The 14,780-nt window shown below is 41.2% G+C and overlaps 1 protein-coding gene across 9 annotated transcripts; it reads right to left on the bottom strand.

Annotated features, from left to right (window-relative positions):
• Positions 1-31: 31 nt before the first annotated feature.
• On the bottom strand, positions 32-8,965 carry LOC139383394 (heterogeneous nuclear ribonucleoprotein Q-like). Of its 9 annotated transcripts, none has more exons than XM_071127918.1 (13): positions 8,837-8,960; positions 7,171-7,330; positions 6,300-6,418; positions 6,085-6,192; positions 5,855-5,968; positions 5,442-5,618; positions 5,196-5,331; positions 4,338-4,543; positions 4,080-4,229; positions 3,859-3,980; positions 3,329-3,672; positions 1,566-1,604; positions 32-1,301 (listed from the first exon to the last, which is right to left on the bottom strand). In XM_071127918.1, exons 2-13 carry the CDS (start codon positions 7,316-7,318, stop codon positions 1,273-1,275), a joined length of 1,692 nt encoding a protein of 563 aa, XP_070984019.1. In that variant the 5' UTR covers positions 7,319-7,330; positions 8,837-8,960; the 3' UTR covers positions 32-1,272. The 9 variants fall into 9 exon arrangements, with proteins under 9 accessions (XP_070984019.1, XP_070984022.1, XP_070984021.1 ...); XM_071127919.1 differs by having other exon boundaries at positions 1,052-1,298; XM_071127921.1 differs by lacking the exon at positions 1,566-1,604 and having other exon boundaries at positions 8,837-8,965.
• Positions 8,966-14,780: the final 5,815 nt, after the last annotated feature.

Genomic DNA, 14,780 nt, shown 5'->3' with positions numbered 1-14,780 from the left:
TTATTACAAAAATAAGTTACACTCACCTCCATTTTACAGTATAAAACAATTTATTTGCAGGAATGCAAAAACGTGGTTGGCCACCAACAATAGTTTAAAACTGCTAACATTTTTTCAAAAGGTGGTTGTAATTATTTTATTGAGGGAGTTAACAGTGTACAAAACCGGATGAATAGTTCAGTCTCCTTTTCGCTATACATGGAATACGAATAACAGCTGCAGTATCCCTTTTACCACTGTATGATCACGATCCCCTTCGAAACAGCTACAGGCACACATGCTCGCTGGCTGGGCAGTATGGCAATTCCTTTTTAATCAAAAGACTTGATTACATAGTAGCTGGCTTAGAGTTAGAGGGATCATTCAAGATGTCACATGATTGGGATATTTATTTTACAGTAAAGGGGGTGGTACTGAACATAATTCTGATCTATTCTAAAAACAATACAAAATAATTGGGAGTGGCAAAGGGACACTGCAGGGCTTTTTCAAAGGCAGTTGACACCCTTGTTGATGTTCAAGCCTTTACAAAAGTAACATTTTCCAAACTATACAACCAGTAACTACAATAATCTGAAGAAGCAAGGTGGCTTATTCAGTTCAAAATAGGATAAAAGCAGGGCTTGTTCAGGCTCATCATATGAGATTATTTTTGCATGCCCAGTTTGACTGTTTGCCATGTCAGAGCTGCAGCAAGTCCTTTCGGTTGTGCTGCTGCTCTTGTGCATATTTTGTAGGAAACAAGCCCTGCTTTCATCAATATAGTTTCCCTATTTACAGTACAGGCCGGGTAGTTTAATCCTCTGTACTGAGGTAGTTAACCAACCCTTTAAAAAAGACAAGTTCTGAAAAGAACCACTTTCCTGGAATGCCTGACTTATCCATGCCAGGTGGTTACACCTAAAACCTGCAAATGTTCTCTTCAAACATCCAAATCAAACGATTAAGATTAACAGGGATATTCCAACAATAAAAATTGTGATTAGCACAAAAATATACAATAGCATCAAGCTCCTTTGAGCCACTTCAAACTAAGAAACTTAAAAAGTGCAAATTCTTCAATAATTATTTAAAATGGCATTTTTTGGGGGGTGTGGGGCATACAGGGGGAGGCAAGTTTTTCTAAATAATCCGCTGATTGTTTAGGTGGCAGTTTGGGGGAGATGCTTCTGTAAGGCTGGAATATTGGACCATTTTGCTGACTTTTTCATCCGTATCCATTGCAGCTTCTGGTGTAACCCAACACAGTAAGTCAGTCTTCATAGTGACAGGTCAGGACCGGCCTCGACCCCTTTTCCCTGCTGACCAAGCAAATAGAGACAGAATTGGAATGGAATTCAAAATAATAATAAAAAACAAATCACAACACAGAACATAAACATGACTAATGACATCCAATCATGTAAAATTACATTTACATTTTTTTTTAAATAGATTAGGGTGACCCTAAATCTGCAGAAGAGCAGACCTTTCAGTTGGTGCTCTGAAAGGTGACACCTGTCAAGGTTTCGACCTAAGGCCAAAAGTCAGGTGTGTTTTCAAATGTTGAGAATACGCATACATACCCATCACTAATTTGAGGAAGTCAAATTTGAGGAAGTCTTCTAAAGACATGAACAGAAATAAAATAAAATATCAAACATGTCCAATTAGATCTTCGCAGTAAACTATCAGCGTAACCAGAGTTAATCCAGGATAGAATATACATATTTTCATCATTTGGACACTGAAAGCCAAATACACATCTGTACATTGAAAATTACCAATTGAATGTGAGGCTCAGCTTTCAAAAGACAAGGAATAAAATGGTGATGTCTGCAGACCTGCCAACATTGAATAATTTTTACAAGTACCACTTCAGCGTGGTGGCGGCACCCCCAGCTCCCATTACAGCACGCGTCGACACCCACACTGCTCAAATCATAGGCAAATGCGCCTCCTTTTTTTTGTGCCTAATGTTGGCAGAAGACTGGCTCAGTAGGAATGGTAGACTAGACTGTTATGGGTACTTGGTAAGTGGCTGCTCTTCAGTAGATAACTAGAAATATGTTTAAATGTACAAAATCAGGGCTCTCCCTAGGACTTTCTGACAAGGTGGTGCTGATGTAGGCTGGGTAGGGGGTGGTCCAGAGGAAGTTAAGAGGATTTATCATTTTTGAAAAACCTGTAACTGCTATTTCCTGAAACATAGTCTTAAAGTACATCAAACAATGTAGTCAACAGAAGTCTTGTTTGATCCTAAATTTTAAAAAATTCTGTTAAATTTAGGGGGTTAATTATTCTAATTAATAGGTGTCTTTATGTGGATAGTCTAGTGAAAGTGTAAAACGGGCTTAATTTAGTTTGGGGAGAAAATTCTGAATATAATTAAATTACTGGATGCAATGTAACATTCAGTAGTCTTGTTTACTGTAGGCTATTTGGTATATGAAACTGAACTAGGCCTTTGAGCTTGTTTCAGATCTCCATCCCTGACATAATCTGTCAAATTAGGTCAGACTACTAGGCTGCCATTCATTCAACATACCTTGGTCATTGGCGAACTACCTATTAGCACGTCATTAGCAGCCTACTGTTTGTTGACAGCTTTATCAAGAGGACAGACCAAGAACTGACTAATTAACATAGGCCTACTACACTTGAACATAACTTTCTGTGAAGGACGGTATTAGCGTAACAGGTCTCTCTCTCTACCATGTCTATTGCCATCCACACAGCGATGTGCAGTGAACTACCGCAACACTTCACCGTTTCCTTGCTCATCAATGCGCTCGCGCCTACTACCTTTGCAGAGATCAAAGCATGTGCGGCCAAGAAAGTGTTCTCGCTAAACGCTGTAACTAACACATACAATTCTGGAAAATGTAGTCGGCAAACAGTTTGTTCTCCATTTTCCCCTCACACATCAGTTGTATCAATGGATGAAGTGGATTGGTTCAGTTGTCAAAAACCACAATGTGCCAACTAGAAGCCTATTTATTTTAGGGTTGTTTTTTGTACCAGCGTACTTTGACATCAAATTGCATGCATGGTACGCAAGATACATGCCGGTTGGCAGGTCTGCATCTATATGATTCCTTACTTTCAAGGCCTATATTTTACACAGAATGTAAATAGCGAACTACGGTCAATTTATGCCATAAGGAAGAAATGAATGCAGGCTGAAAACATTAGTTTAAGGTTATTCAAGTGTGTGCCTGGGGGGTGGTAAGTCCTGCCCAAATAGTATGTTTGCATTTTTGTGTAGCTGATAGCAACCATTTGCTATTGACCTTTGCCAACACAGCTAGTCCCTATTTACCCAGTGCCCCTTTGGTCCCCTGCACACCTCTGCTCGATCCAGGGCCACTTCCACCTCGCTGAGAAAAGCCACCCACTCTGCCCCTGGGTGTGGCAGCTCCACGGCCCCGGGAGGATAGGGTGGCACCACCACGGGCTCCGCCTCGGGCCCCTCCTCTTCCTCGGCTGGGAGCTTGGAAGTCCTCATAGCCGTAGTAGGGGTCTTCATAGCCACCCCGGTAGTTGTGGTAGTCATAGCCATAGTAATCATAGTAATCTTCATAGCCGTAGTAGTCATGGGGGTAAGAGTAGCCTCCTCGGCCGCCACCTCGTCCCCTGCCTCTTGTGGGAGGTGGCATGTGAGGTGGGCCGTAGTAATAGTAATCGTCATACCTGGGGAGAGGATATGCACTTGTTTAGTAACCGTACAGGACGCATTTGCGCTTGTTAGATCACGTTAACTTTTCTATTCAATCATTCAAAAGAAATCAATGGTGAAAGGCTGCCCAACAGCGCAACTATAATTTTGGCCCGTATTTGCAGGTCTCAAGTAATTGAAAATCAATTGTCTTTGCTTACATTTGTGTCTTAGCCGCTTGTCTCTGGGCTTTGCGTTCTTTCCTCTTCTGGTCAGGTGGCTTTGCAAAGACTATTTCAATGTGCTCTCCCTCCAGGTCTTTCCCATTCAGGTCGGCCAAGGCCTGTCAAAAGAGGCAAGTTGAATAACTACACAAAAAACAGCCAGTGTTACCAGTTTTGTGATACATTGGTGAGAGTAATATAAAGACTCCAGCATGTACCTTGACTGCGCCGTCTCTCTCCTCAAAGTGGATGAAGGCGTAGTCTTTCAGCTTCTTCACCCGCTCCAACTTGCCAAAATGACTGAAGGCCTTTTCAAGTATTTCCTCCGTTACAGTGCTCGCAAGGTTTCGGACAAACAGCACTTTCACCTGGAAGGAAAATGGTAGTGGCTTATCAATTACACTTATTAATGGATGGACAATACAAAAACAATTTATCACAGGCGAAATGAGTCCTGTTAACTTTGCTCCACTTACCTTGGCCATGACCTCAGGATCAGGGTCTTCTATGGGGTCAGCCCACTCCACAGTCACCACGTTCGCCCACACCTTGACCTTGCCACTCATCAGCCGGCGGCGGGCCTGAGCGGCAGTTTTGTGGTCTTCATATTCCAAGAAGCAAAAGCCTCTGTTCTTTTTCTTGTCTTCTGGCTGATGGTACAGTATGACATCATTAAGACCCTCTGTTGAAAGAGAGGCAGAAGGGGAAAGGCATAAAAAGGTATCCTAGCTGAACAGTGACCAGTGCACAAGAAAGCTTGCTCCATCTCCATGCAAAATGCTAAGCAAAAAGGAATGGAACGGAGTTACTCTAGAGAGTACCTTACTAAAACAGTTGGCAGCAGAACAAAATATCACACATTCATGGAATCTTTCCTTCGGTTTAGTCAAAACATTTAGTGTCCCCTTTATTTGACACAGCTGTTCTCTTTGGACAAGTCTTGAGACCATGGATTTGTGCCTAGTTAAGTGCAAAGTGTCCAGTCAGATCTTAGCGGTAAACTATCAGCGTAACCAGAGTTACTCCAGGATAGAATAGATGTATTTCATCATTTAGACACTGAACCCTGACATTGGAAATTAGCAATTAAACTGTTGAGCAAATATAGCCCAGCTTTACATAGCATACCGTACATAAACCCAAACTCAGACTAAATGCAATCTAACACACTAGCGGTTGATCATGATTGCTGCTTTCAGTAACATAAGGCAATGTTTAAACACTGTTGTCAAAGTCAAAGTAAATATAAATCTTTGTCAAGACCGAATATGACTGACCAAGCAAAATGTCATTTTGTCCCCGAAGATCATTCAACAAAAAGAGGTGCTGCTTACCCGTGACTTTGGCAAATTCTTCCACAATCTGCTCTTTTGTTTTACTCTTGGGGATGGAGCCAACGAATAGTCTATTATTGGCCACAGAGATGCACACACCAATGTGTTTGCCGGGTCGAATTTCATTGTTGTTACACTGTGGAAAGAGGGGAGTGGGTATGAGAGAGAGTGCATGACATGTCATGATTGGGTGGGCTAAATTCTCCATTCCTATCATGAGAGAGGATTTCAACAAGTGGTACATACCAGCTTGACAGCCTCCTGCGCCGCCTCTTTAGTGCAGAAAGTGACAAAGGCGTAACCTCTGTTCAGGCCACTGAGGGGGTCCATCATCAGACGCAGGTCCCAAATGGGCCCGGCTTTCTCAAACAGAGGGACCAGCTCATCCTCAAATAGATCTCTAGGGATCTTGCCAACAAAAATCTGAGATGAAAGCAAAATTAGGTTAACTTGGTGTGAAAGAAACATTGGGCCATTGTTGCGCAATAAATCTCCAAAATACAGTCAGATCTTAGCAGTAAAACGGCGCAATCGGAGTTACTCCAGGAAAAATGACAAATGTTCATTATTTGGACAGAATGCAGAAACACTATCATACACACCTAAGTAAACTATAACACACTAATCAAATACACCATTGAATTATTGTAGAGACATACCTCTGTACCAATTGTGGGCTGTGCCCCTGTGTGAGCAGAATCTGGAGGGGGGCCTCCATACTTCCGCTGACCTGTTGTCACATCGAGCGTGTAGCCAGTTCTCTCCAGCAGGGCCTGTTTATTGAAATAACATGATTGAAGTCAAACGCCTTCCAGAGAACAACTGCACAGTATATAATAATGATGACATGTCTCCATTATCACTTCAAGAATGTTCGTTAAAACCGTACTTTGATTTTGGCCTCATCTGGTCCTTTATTGGAGTCTGAGACTTTGGTACCCTGTTTCTCCCTCTGTCTATATGTCTTCATAACTCCACAAAGAAAGGCACTTTTGTTCTGTCGATGAAAGAAAAATCTGTACACTTTAGAGGGCGAAATGGTAGCATTTGATTTCAAGACGTGATCCCATATGCAATCAATCCACCATCCCTCGCTATACATACCTGAACATGTGAGAGGTCGCTGTCCTTGAACTGCAACAGAACTTGCAGAGCACCTTCTTCGTTGAACTCTTTCAGAGCCTCAATCGCTCTATCATCTAGGTCACTGTGTGATACCAAACCTGAGGGACATCAAAAAAACATTGGTTACTAGCAGGAACAGAACTACGGGATGACATCTTTTCAAACGGGTCTAGCCACAATGCATGTTTGGGGGTATCAAAGTTCACTTATTTCTGTGACTTCTTTAGGGATTGCTAAAATTGGAATAATTTGCATAACATAATCAGAGAAAAGGAACCATCTCAGGAGACCGATATTTTAAAATGGACAAAGTGCATTGAGTAAAAGCACTTTCTTCAACCTCTGCAGAACTCATCACAACAGACATGATGTTTTAACTTGATATGGCAGTCCTGTGCACTGTACGCCCCTAATGAGCTTGTGCACATTCTGCTCTTGGAGGACCCATCACCTGTCCCAGCCACCGACAGCTGCTGCCATTGTTGCTGCATGTGCCCATCTGGCTGCACTCTCTGCCTGAGACTTTCCAGAGACCTCCGCTGAACTGTGGCCTAACTCTTTGCTCACTTTAATTATTGAGAACACAAAGTGTCCGTGACACCAGTGCTCTGCCCAGATATACCTTTAAGACAATGGACATGTACCCAAAACATTTATTTCACATCGATATTGGTGATGTATGAATTCTCTTTTGTCCATTACACTGCAGTACCCATTTTGGTAGGAAACCACAAAAAGTTGCTTGAGGATCCCAATTCCCACATTCAAAGTTAATGTAAAATATGACAGCACATGCAATAGCAAAAGTATAATTTGTGTACGAATATGCTGGATATTCAATGTGCCTTACCTGCTATGTAAATTTCATCTAGTTTTTCAGCAACTTTCTGTGGTAAACCAGCTTCTAATAAAGTCTGGAAGTGTTCAGAATGGGTAACTGCAGCAGTGGTGTCCATTGGTTCTTCTGGACCATTTCCATTAATATGTTCTGTGGCCATGTCTCCAGAAATCTGTGCAAATGCAATGAGCCAAATTAATCCTGGTTCAAGTGCAAGACTGTTGATAGCTTTTTTGGGGGGGAGGTGTCATGTGCAACAGGCACACATGTGGGTTCATGTGGTCCCTTAAGAGTGGAATCAGGTCACATTTCAATTACGATATTGGAATTTGCATGTCTGTATCAATTTTGAAAATGCTGACACCCAATAAAAGTATCAATTGCTATTTATGATAACAGCATACCTTATAATTATTTTCGTTTGCATGTGCAATGTATGAGGAGTTAGCATAGGCTACATGGTGAAATGTTTACACGTAATGACACATTTCCCGCCTTTGACTGTGTTAGAATAACAACTTGGCACAACACTATGGCTGCTAACATTACGTTAATCTCCCGCTGCGTACAATGGCATGGCCTGATTGCTAAATTATAAATTAGCCTACTGATTGCAGACTTCAGCACTAACTAGCTAGCTGATACACGTGTTCCTTCGGTAGAGTACGGCGACAGTTTCTAAGCCACCCGTTTCCGGTAACTAATTAGACAGTCCGCAAGCATTTGTGCAGGAGCAAATTACATGGTGTGGTAGACTAACGTTACATCTATCTAGTTAAATTTTTTGATAACGTGTCGCAAACCACTGATAGCAAATTTGGCTAGTTAGGGTAAAGGGAGCAGTCTAACGCGAAGCCATTTCAGTTTGTGCTCATGCAAAAAGTATTCATTGCTACCAACTAACGTAACGTTTGCGAACTAGCTAACGTTACCCAATTCTCTAGCTAAACCTGACAAGCAACATCGTTACGTTTTCATATTTAACTTAATAATTTAGCTAGCTATAACCACAAGTGTTCAGACATTGTTAGCCAACGTCACCTAGCTGCGTTATCCATAACGTTAGCTACCCAGCAGCCAGCTAAATAATAGCACGCCAAGTTAAATAATCACGGTCCTCCAACCCTGTCAAGTCACAATAACAAACCTAGCTAGTTATCCATACTAGCTAGGCAGCGTTAGCGGAGTGACGACCAAATGTTTTGCTAGCCAAATTGGTTACGCTATACTAACGTTAGTTCGCGAGTTGAATCAAAACTATCTGACAAAGGCAATTATCTCGAAGTTTACACGCTCAGAGGTTAGCTCCCTGGTTGGCTGGTTCAGTTAGGTAGTGACAACGATCAAGTCATTCATGATGTAGCATAATTATCCCACTTGGCTGAGTTAACTAGCGACACCATTAAAACCGCGAAAGCTTATATATAGTTTGATGGTTGACTTAATTCGGCTCGACATGTCCATATGTGGAGCAGAGAGAGGCCTTGTAGTATGGTAACTAGCTAGCTTCGTGGTTTGTCAACGTGCCGCCACATAGGGAGAGTCCATTTTCAAAAAGCCGGTCTGGAGAACCCGTCCCAACCACCCGTTTCCACATTGTTTGAAACACCACACGCTCAACTACTTTAGCTATAAATTGTGCTATGATCACGTGACCAGTTAGTAGTATTCATCATACCTGCCGATGGATCACCAACTTGTATGGTGTTGATTATTTCGGAAGGAAATTTTGATAATTACAAGAGGAAAAGTGTACAACTCCCGGCACTAGTTCGGCTCCACTCATTCACTCTTGAGGATGTAAAATGGCTGCCACGTTCACGCTGCGAGTTTTGTCTCGTCAATGGGGTTTCTTAGACACCCATGCACGGGCTTGCCTTTACTCTACAGTAGATTGGGAAATGATTTGTATGTAGTGCTACAGTGATATTTTGCCTCTGATTTTGCATCTGAAATGGCTTGAATGACGAGAGGCGAGGATTAAAACTCAACATTTCTGTAAAGATAGCCTATTGTTCAAAAGCTATCATAATAATGTTCAGCCCCTTAGCCTAAATTGTTAGAATTTTAAATATTTGTTAACAGTATATCAGTCCTTTTATGTTTTGGGTCCATTCAGGAAGTTTTGGAATTGAAAAATATCCAATGAAATTTAAATTGTGGAACTTTACAGTTCTTGAATTAGAATTCTATTCCTGAAATGCCAGATTTTACATTTAATAAACCTCAACCCTTTTCAAATATTTTATAAACTGGTTGGCTGTTCTTGAGACCATTCTGATGGGCTATTTTCAACTTTATTATTTTTTTTTAGACATAACTAGTGTCTCAAATAGTGTCTCAATCATGTTTTTACACAGTTCAGATTCTATTGAATTCCACTGAATATTTTAGAAGAACAATCAGGCACACTGATTTGTGCAAACCCCTGAGGTGTAGAGGCCGGTATTGTTCTCTCAGTCAAACTGTCCTGGTAAATCAGCATGGGTTTTAATCACTAGTGCACACTGAAAACGTAGCAAAATGGAAAACACCTGTTTCTTATTGGACAAGTTCAGTCTGTCTTCTTCAGTTTGGTGCCTATAATGAATATGACCCTGCTTCTAGTGAGTTGAAATCATCATTGGTTGAGAGAGAACCGTAGTAAAGAAACACCCTTGAAAATGCCTTTTTCCACCACAGCGTGTCACCCTCTTCATTGGCTTGTTTCATACACTTATGATATGAACAAAGAACTTCAACAAAACAAACAACCAGGCCTATACAGTGTTCACAAAACCCTGTATAATTTGAGTATATGAGGATTTGCTGATGAACAGCTTTGATAGTCATTGGTTCTAAAAAATAAAATAAAAAATAAAAACTGCTAAACTGGCACTTGTGAGCACATGCTGTATTTATGCTTTTCACTCCTCCGACAGACCTTTTCTCAGTAAGGCTAATGCTTGGCTTTATCAAATTTTTATCATAGCCTCTATCCTATCAAGATTGCATGATACTCCACCACAATCTTATCACTTACTGTTGCTATGAGGAGTTGGCTCGAATGCCCAGAGTTTCATATTTTACCAGAGCAATTTGAGCATGACCTTTCCTCATTCATGAGATATGGAGCATGAGCAAAGGGCATGACCAATGTCATTATGCAGTGCCCTTGTCATTCATGAGCTCTAGGATCACCATTTGAGGAAGACAGGACCCTAATGATAGGTTTGTACCTAATTTATTCACTTGGTAGACAAAAGCCTTATGGATAAACGAGCCGTCATTGTAAAATATGCATTTTTTTCTGAATATGTCACACTCATAATCCATTTTTGTTGCTGGAAGGGGTGGTTGGAAGGACTTTCTGAGCTTCATAAATATGCACATAGGCCCACTATATGCCCCCACACTTGCTTTATCGACAGGTAAAGCTGAGCTTGGTGACCTGACTCTACAGCAGTCATATCCGAAAACTCTCCATATCTCCTAGGGTTTGCTTTCCACCGTCCCTCTGGAATGGGAATCCTTGCACAGATAGAGCTAAGCATAAGTTTGTACTACCGTAGGTATAACATTGTTTTATACTCTAGTTATTACAAAGCATTAGTTACACTAATTATTAACAACTGCAGCATTGTTATTCAACTGTTCTGCCTTATTATTATTCGACCATGCTGGTCATTTATGAACATTTGAACATCTTGGCCATGTTCTGTTATAATCTCCACCCGGCACAGCCAGAAGAGGACTGGCCATCCCACATAGCCTGGTTCCTCTCTAGGTTTCTTCCTAGGTTTTGGCCTTTCTAGGGAGTTTTTCCTAGCCATCGTGCTTCTACACCTGCATTGCTTGCTGTTTGGGGTTTTAGGCTGAGTTTCTGTACAGCACTTTGAGATATCAGCTGATGTACGAAGGGCTATATAAATAAATTTGATTTGATTTGAATTACAAAAGTATACAATTCTCCATCAGCAGTTTAGTTTTATCATTTACGAACTGTTTATATTGTGTATGACAAGCTAAAAGTATGACTGTTTGGACAGTTTAGGATGGTACCTACGAATTAGGGCTGAGAATTGCCAGAGATCTCACTATACGATATTTTCACGATACCAATAGGATATGTATTGCAATTATCACGATTCTTATGGGTTGAGATTCGATACTGTGATTTTTGCGATTCGATGTTCCAAACATATTGCTCACGATATGTCTGCTGCAGACGGACAACAAAGAGACATGCGAAAACGGGTTTTGATCAGTCATGGAAATAAAAGGGCTGAAAATAATTTGTCTCCCTGTTTAAAAAGAAGATGGAGAACAAGCTACACTACATGAACAAAAGTATGTGGGCACCTGCTCGCCGAACATCTCATTCCAAAGTCATGGACGTTAATATGGAGTTGGTCCATTCTTTGTTGCTATAACAGCCTCCACTCTTCTGGGAAGGCTTTCCACTAGATGTTGGAACATTGATGCGGGGACTTGCTTCCATTCAGCCGCAGAGCATTAGTGAGGTCGGGCACTGATGTTGTGCCATTAGTCAGTGTTCCAATTCATCCCAAAGGTTGAGGTCAGGGCTCTTTGCAGGTCAGTCATCGATCTCAACAAATAATTTCAGTAGTGACCTCACTTTGTGCACAGGGGAATTGTCATGCTGAAACAGGAAAGGGCCTTCCCCAAACTGTGACCACAAAGTTGGAAGCACAGAAACGTCTAGAATGTTATTGTATGCTGTAGCGTTAAGATTTCCCTTCACTGGAACTAAGGGGCCTAGACCAAACAATGAAAAACAGCCCCAGACCAATATTGCTCCTCTACTGAACTTTACAGTTGGCACTATGCAGTCGGGCAGGTAGCATTCTTCTGGCAATACGCCAAACTCAGATTCGGCCGTCGGATTGCCAGATGGTGAAGCGTGATTCATCACTCCAGAGAATGCGTTTCCATTGCTCCAGAGTCCAATGGAGGTGAGCATTACACCACTCCAGCTGACGCATGGCATTGTGCATGTTGATCTTAGACTTGTGTGTGGCTGCTCGGCCATGGAAACCTATTTCACGAAGCTCCTGAGAAACAGTTATTGTGCTGACATTGCATCCAGAGGCAGTTTGGAAGTCGGTAATGAGTGTTGCCACCGAGGACAGACTAATTTTAAGCGCTACGTGCCTCAGACGTCCCGTTCTGTGAGCTTTTGTGGCCTACCACTTTGCGGCTGAGTCGTTGTTTCTCCTAGATATTTCCACTTCACAATAACAGCACTTACAGTTGATTGGGGCAGCTCTAGTAGGGCAGAAATTTGATGAACTGACTTGTTGGAAAGGTGGCATCCCATGACGGTGCCACGTTGAAAGTCACGGAGATCTTCAGTAAGGCCATTCTACTGCCAATGTTTGTTCATGGAGATTGCATGGCTGTGTGCTCGATTTTATACACCTGTTAGCAACTGGTGTGGCTGAAATAGCTGAATCCACTAATTTTAAGGGGTGTCTACATACTTTCGTATATATAGCGTATGAAGGGAAAATACTGGAGTTTTGGTGCAGGTACAGCAAACTAGCGCAAAACTAATATTCCGATATTGTATAAACGATACGATACAATATATCGTGAAAAATATCAATTTTGCCTCCCCATCACTACTATGAACAAGTCATTTGTGTAGAGAAAGTAAGTGATTAACTATTTTCAAGTATTGTAGGACAAATAGATTTGATTAATATGTTTTCCCCCTATGCTATGGGCTTGCTAGATCATTAATCATTACTCTCCTCATCTTACAGTTTAGGCTGTGCATTTGTAATTTAAATGATGATTTGGCAGAAGGGCTTTAGTTATCTTAGTTTCTGTTCCAGTTCCCTTTGATATTTTACATTAGATTAAAAAACATAATAAATAGCATGAAAGTCAAAGAGTTCCTTGAAAGTTGTCAGCTCTATTATGTGTAATGAGTGTGTTGGCTCTGATATGCATTACTCTAGCTCTCGAGAACCCAAGGCAGTGCATTACTCTTGCTCTCGAGAACCCAAGGCATTAACAAGGCATTCTGCTTTATCCCAAAGGTTCTCAGCTATAAGCACAGTTTACCGTTGGGATCATGTGAACTACGATCCCAATGCTCTGTTTTAACATTTAGAAACGTCAATAATCATTGCTTGCGATACGGCTTTTGAAACATGGAACTTATTTTTCATAACAGCGAGAAAGAATCTTTCAAATAAAAAATATACATTTACTGTAGCAGGTTTGCACAGATCCATCCAACCAAATCTCGCTTAGGGCCCCCAAAAGACTAGAGTCGGCCCTGCATATGGCTGTGTGCCTCCAGCCAAGAAACTACGCTTACACACAGGTGTTCAAGCCCGTTAGATAGCTCCTTAGCACAGGTGGTTGTCTCTGTCTTCCGTAAACAAGCGCTGTAACATGGAGATATGGCAGTGTGGGAAAACTAACCCTAACTCTATAAAGGTGTGTAGTAATTGAACCTTAAGTTAAAAATATATATATTTCTCAGTGATATGAAAGATATGTTCCTTGTGTTTCCAAAACTGCACCGCAAGCGTTGCGTGTTAATGCTCAGAATGCGCGTAGGGACTCTTAACAAAACTCTTCCAGACAGAAGATACCTTTATGAATAGACACTAAAGGTAACTATTGTCCACGAGAGGGCTATGCATTACTCCAGCTTTTTGGCCAATTGAGTAATGTACTGTATGTGCTATGCATTAACAGTTTTTCTACCAACCAATAAGAATAATACATCTACAAGACCCTGCTAGGTAAAGTCCCCCCTTATCTCAGCTCGCTGGTCACCATAGCAGCACCCACCTGTAGCACTCGCTCCAGCAGGTATATCTCTCTGGTCACCCCCAAAACCAATTCTTCCTTTGGCCGCCTCTCCTTCCAGTTCTCTGCTGCTGATGACTGGAACGAACTACAAAAATCTCTGAAACTGGAAACACATCTCCCTCACTAGCTTTAAGCACCAGCTGTCAGAGCAGCTCACAGATTACTGCAGCTGTACACAGCCCATCTATAATTTAGCCCAAACAACTACCTCTTTCCCTACTGTATTTTATTTATTTATTTATTTTGCTCCTTTGCACCCCATTTTTTCTATCTCTACTTTGCACATTCTTCCACTGCAAATCAACCATTCCAGTGTTTTACTTGCTATATTGTATTTACTTCACCACCATGGCCTTTTTTGCCTTTAACTCCCTTATCTCACCTCACTTGCTCACATTGTATATAGACTTATTTTTCTACTGTATTATTGACTGTATGTTTGTTTTACTCCATGTGTAACTCTGTGTTGTTGTATGTGTCAAACTGCTTTGCTTTATCTTGGCCTGGTCGCAATTGTAAATGAGAACATGTTCTCAAATTGCCTACCTGGTTAAATAAAGGTGAAATAAATAAATTAAATAAAATAATAAACTGAGAAAGTACATTGAAGGACAGCCCGAAGATACTGTACCATCCAGGCCATATTTGGGCCTGAAGCTGCATGACACATCATAAATTGATCCAAGTATTGAGTCATATTAACATATTGTTGACATTAATGTTTTATGTCTTTCTGTGATACAAATGACCTCTAAATTATATGGGACTAGGGGTTAGGTCTAACTACA

This window comes from Oncorhynchus clarkii, chromosome 25 (assembly GCF_045791955.1).
Source record: "Oncorhynchus clarkii lewisi isolate Uvic-CL-2024 chromosome 25, UVic_Ocla_1.0, whole genome shotgun sequence".
Lineage (NCBI taxonomy): Eukaryota > Metazoa > Chordata > Actinopteri > Salmoniformes > Salmonidae > Oncorhynchus > Oncorhynchus clarkii.
The sequence above is the reverse complement of the archived record's forward strand: the minus strand, read 5'-3'. Positions and strand labels throughout refer to the sequence as shown.

What these genes read in the sequence shown, in the direction of transcription:
- LOC139383394 (XM_071127918.1), bottom strand. Translation starts at nt 7,318, where the DNA reads ATGGCCACAGAACATATTAATGGAAATGGTCCAGAAGAACCAATGGAC. An exon ending in CAGATGAGGCCAAAATCAAA is followed by an intron (nt 5,969 to 6,084) that starts GTACGGTTTTAA and finishes TTCAATAAACAG; the next exon opens with GCCCTGCTGGAGAGAACTGG. An exon ending in CTTCCTCAAATTAGTGATGG is followed by an intron (nt 1,302 to 1,565) that starts GTATGTATGCGT and finishes TTGCTTGGTCAG; the next exon opens with CAGGGAAAAGGGGTCGAGGC.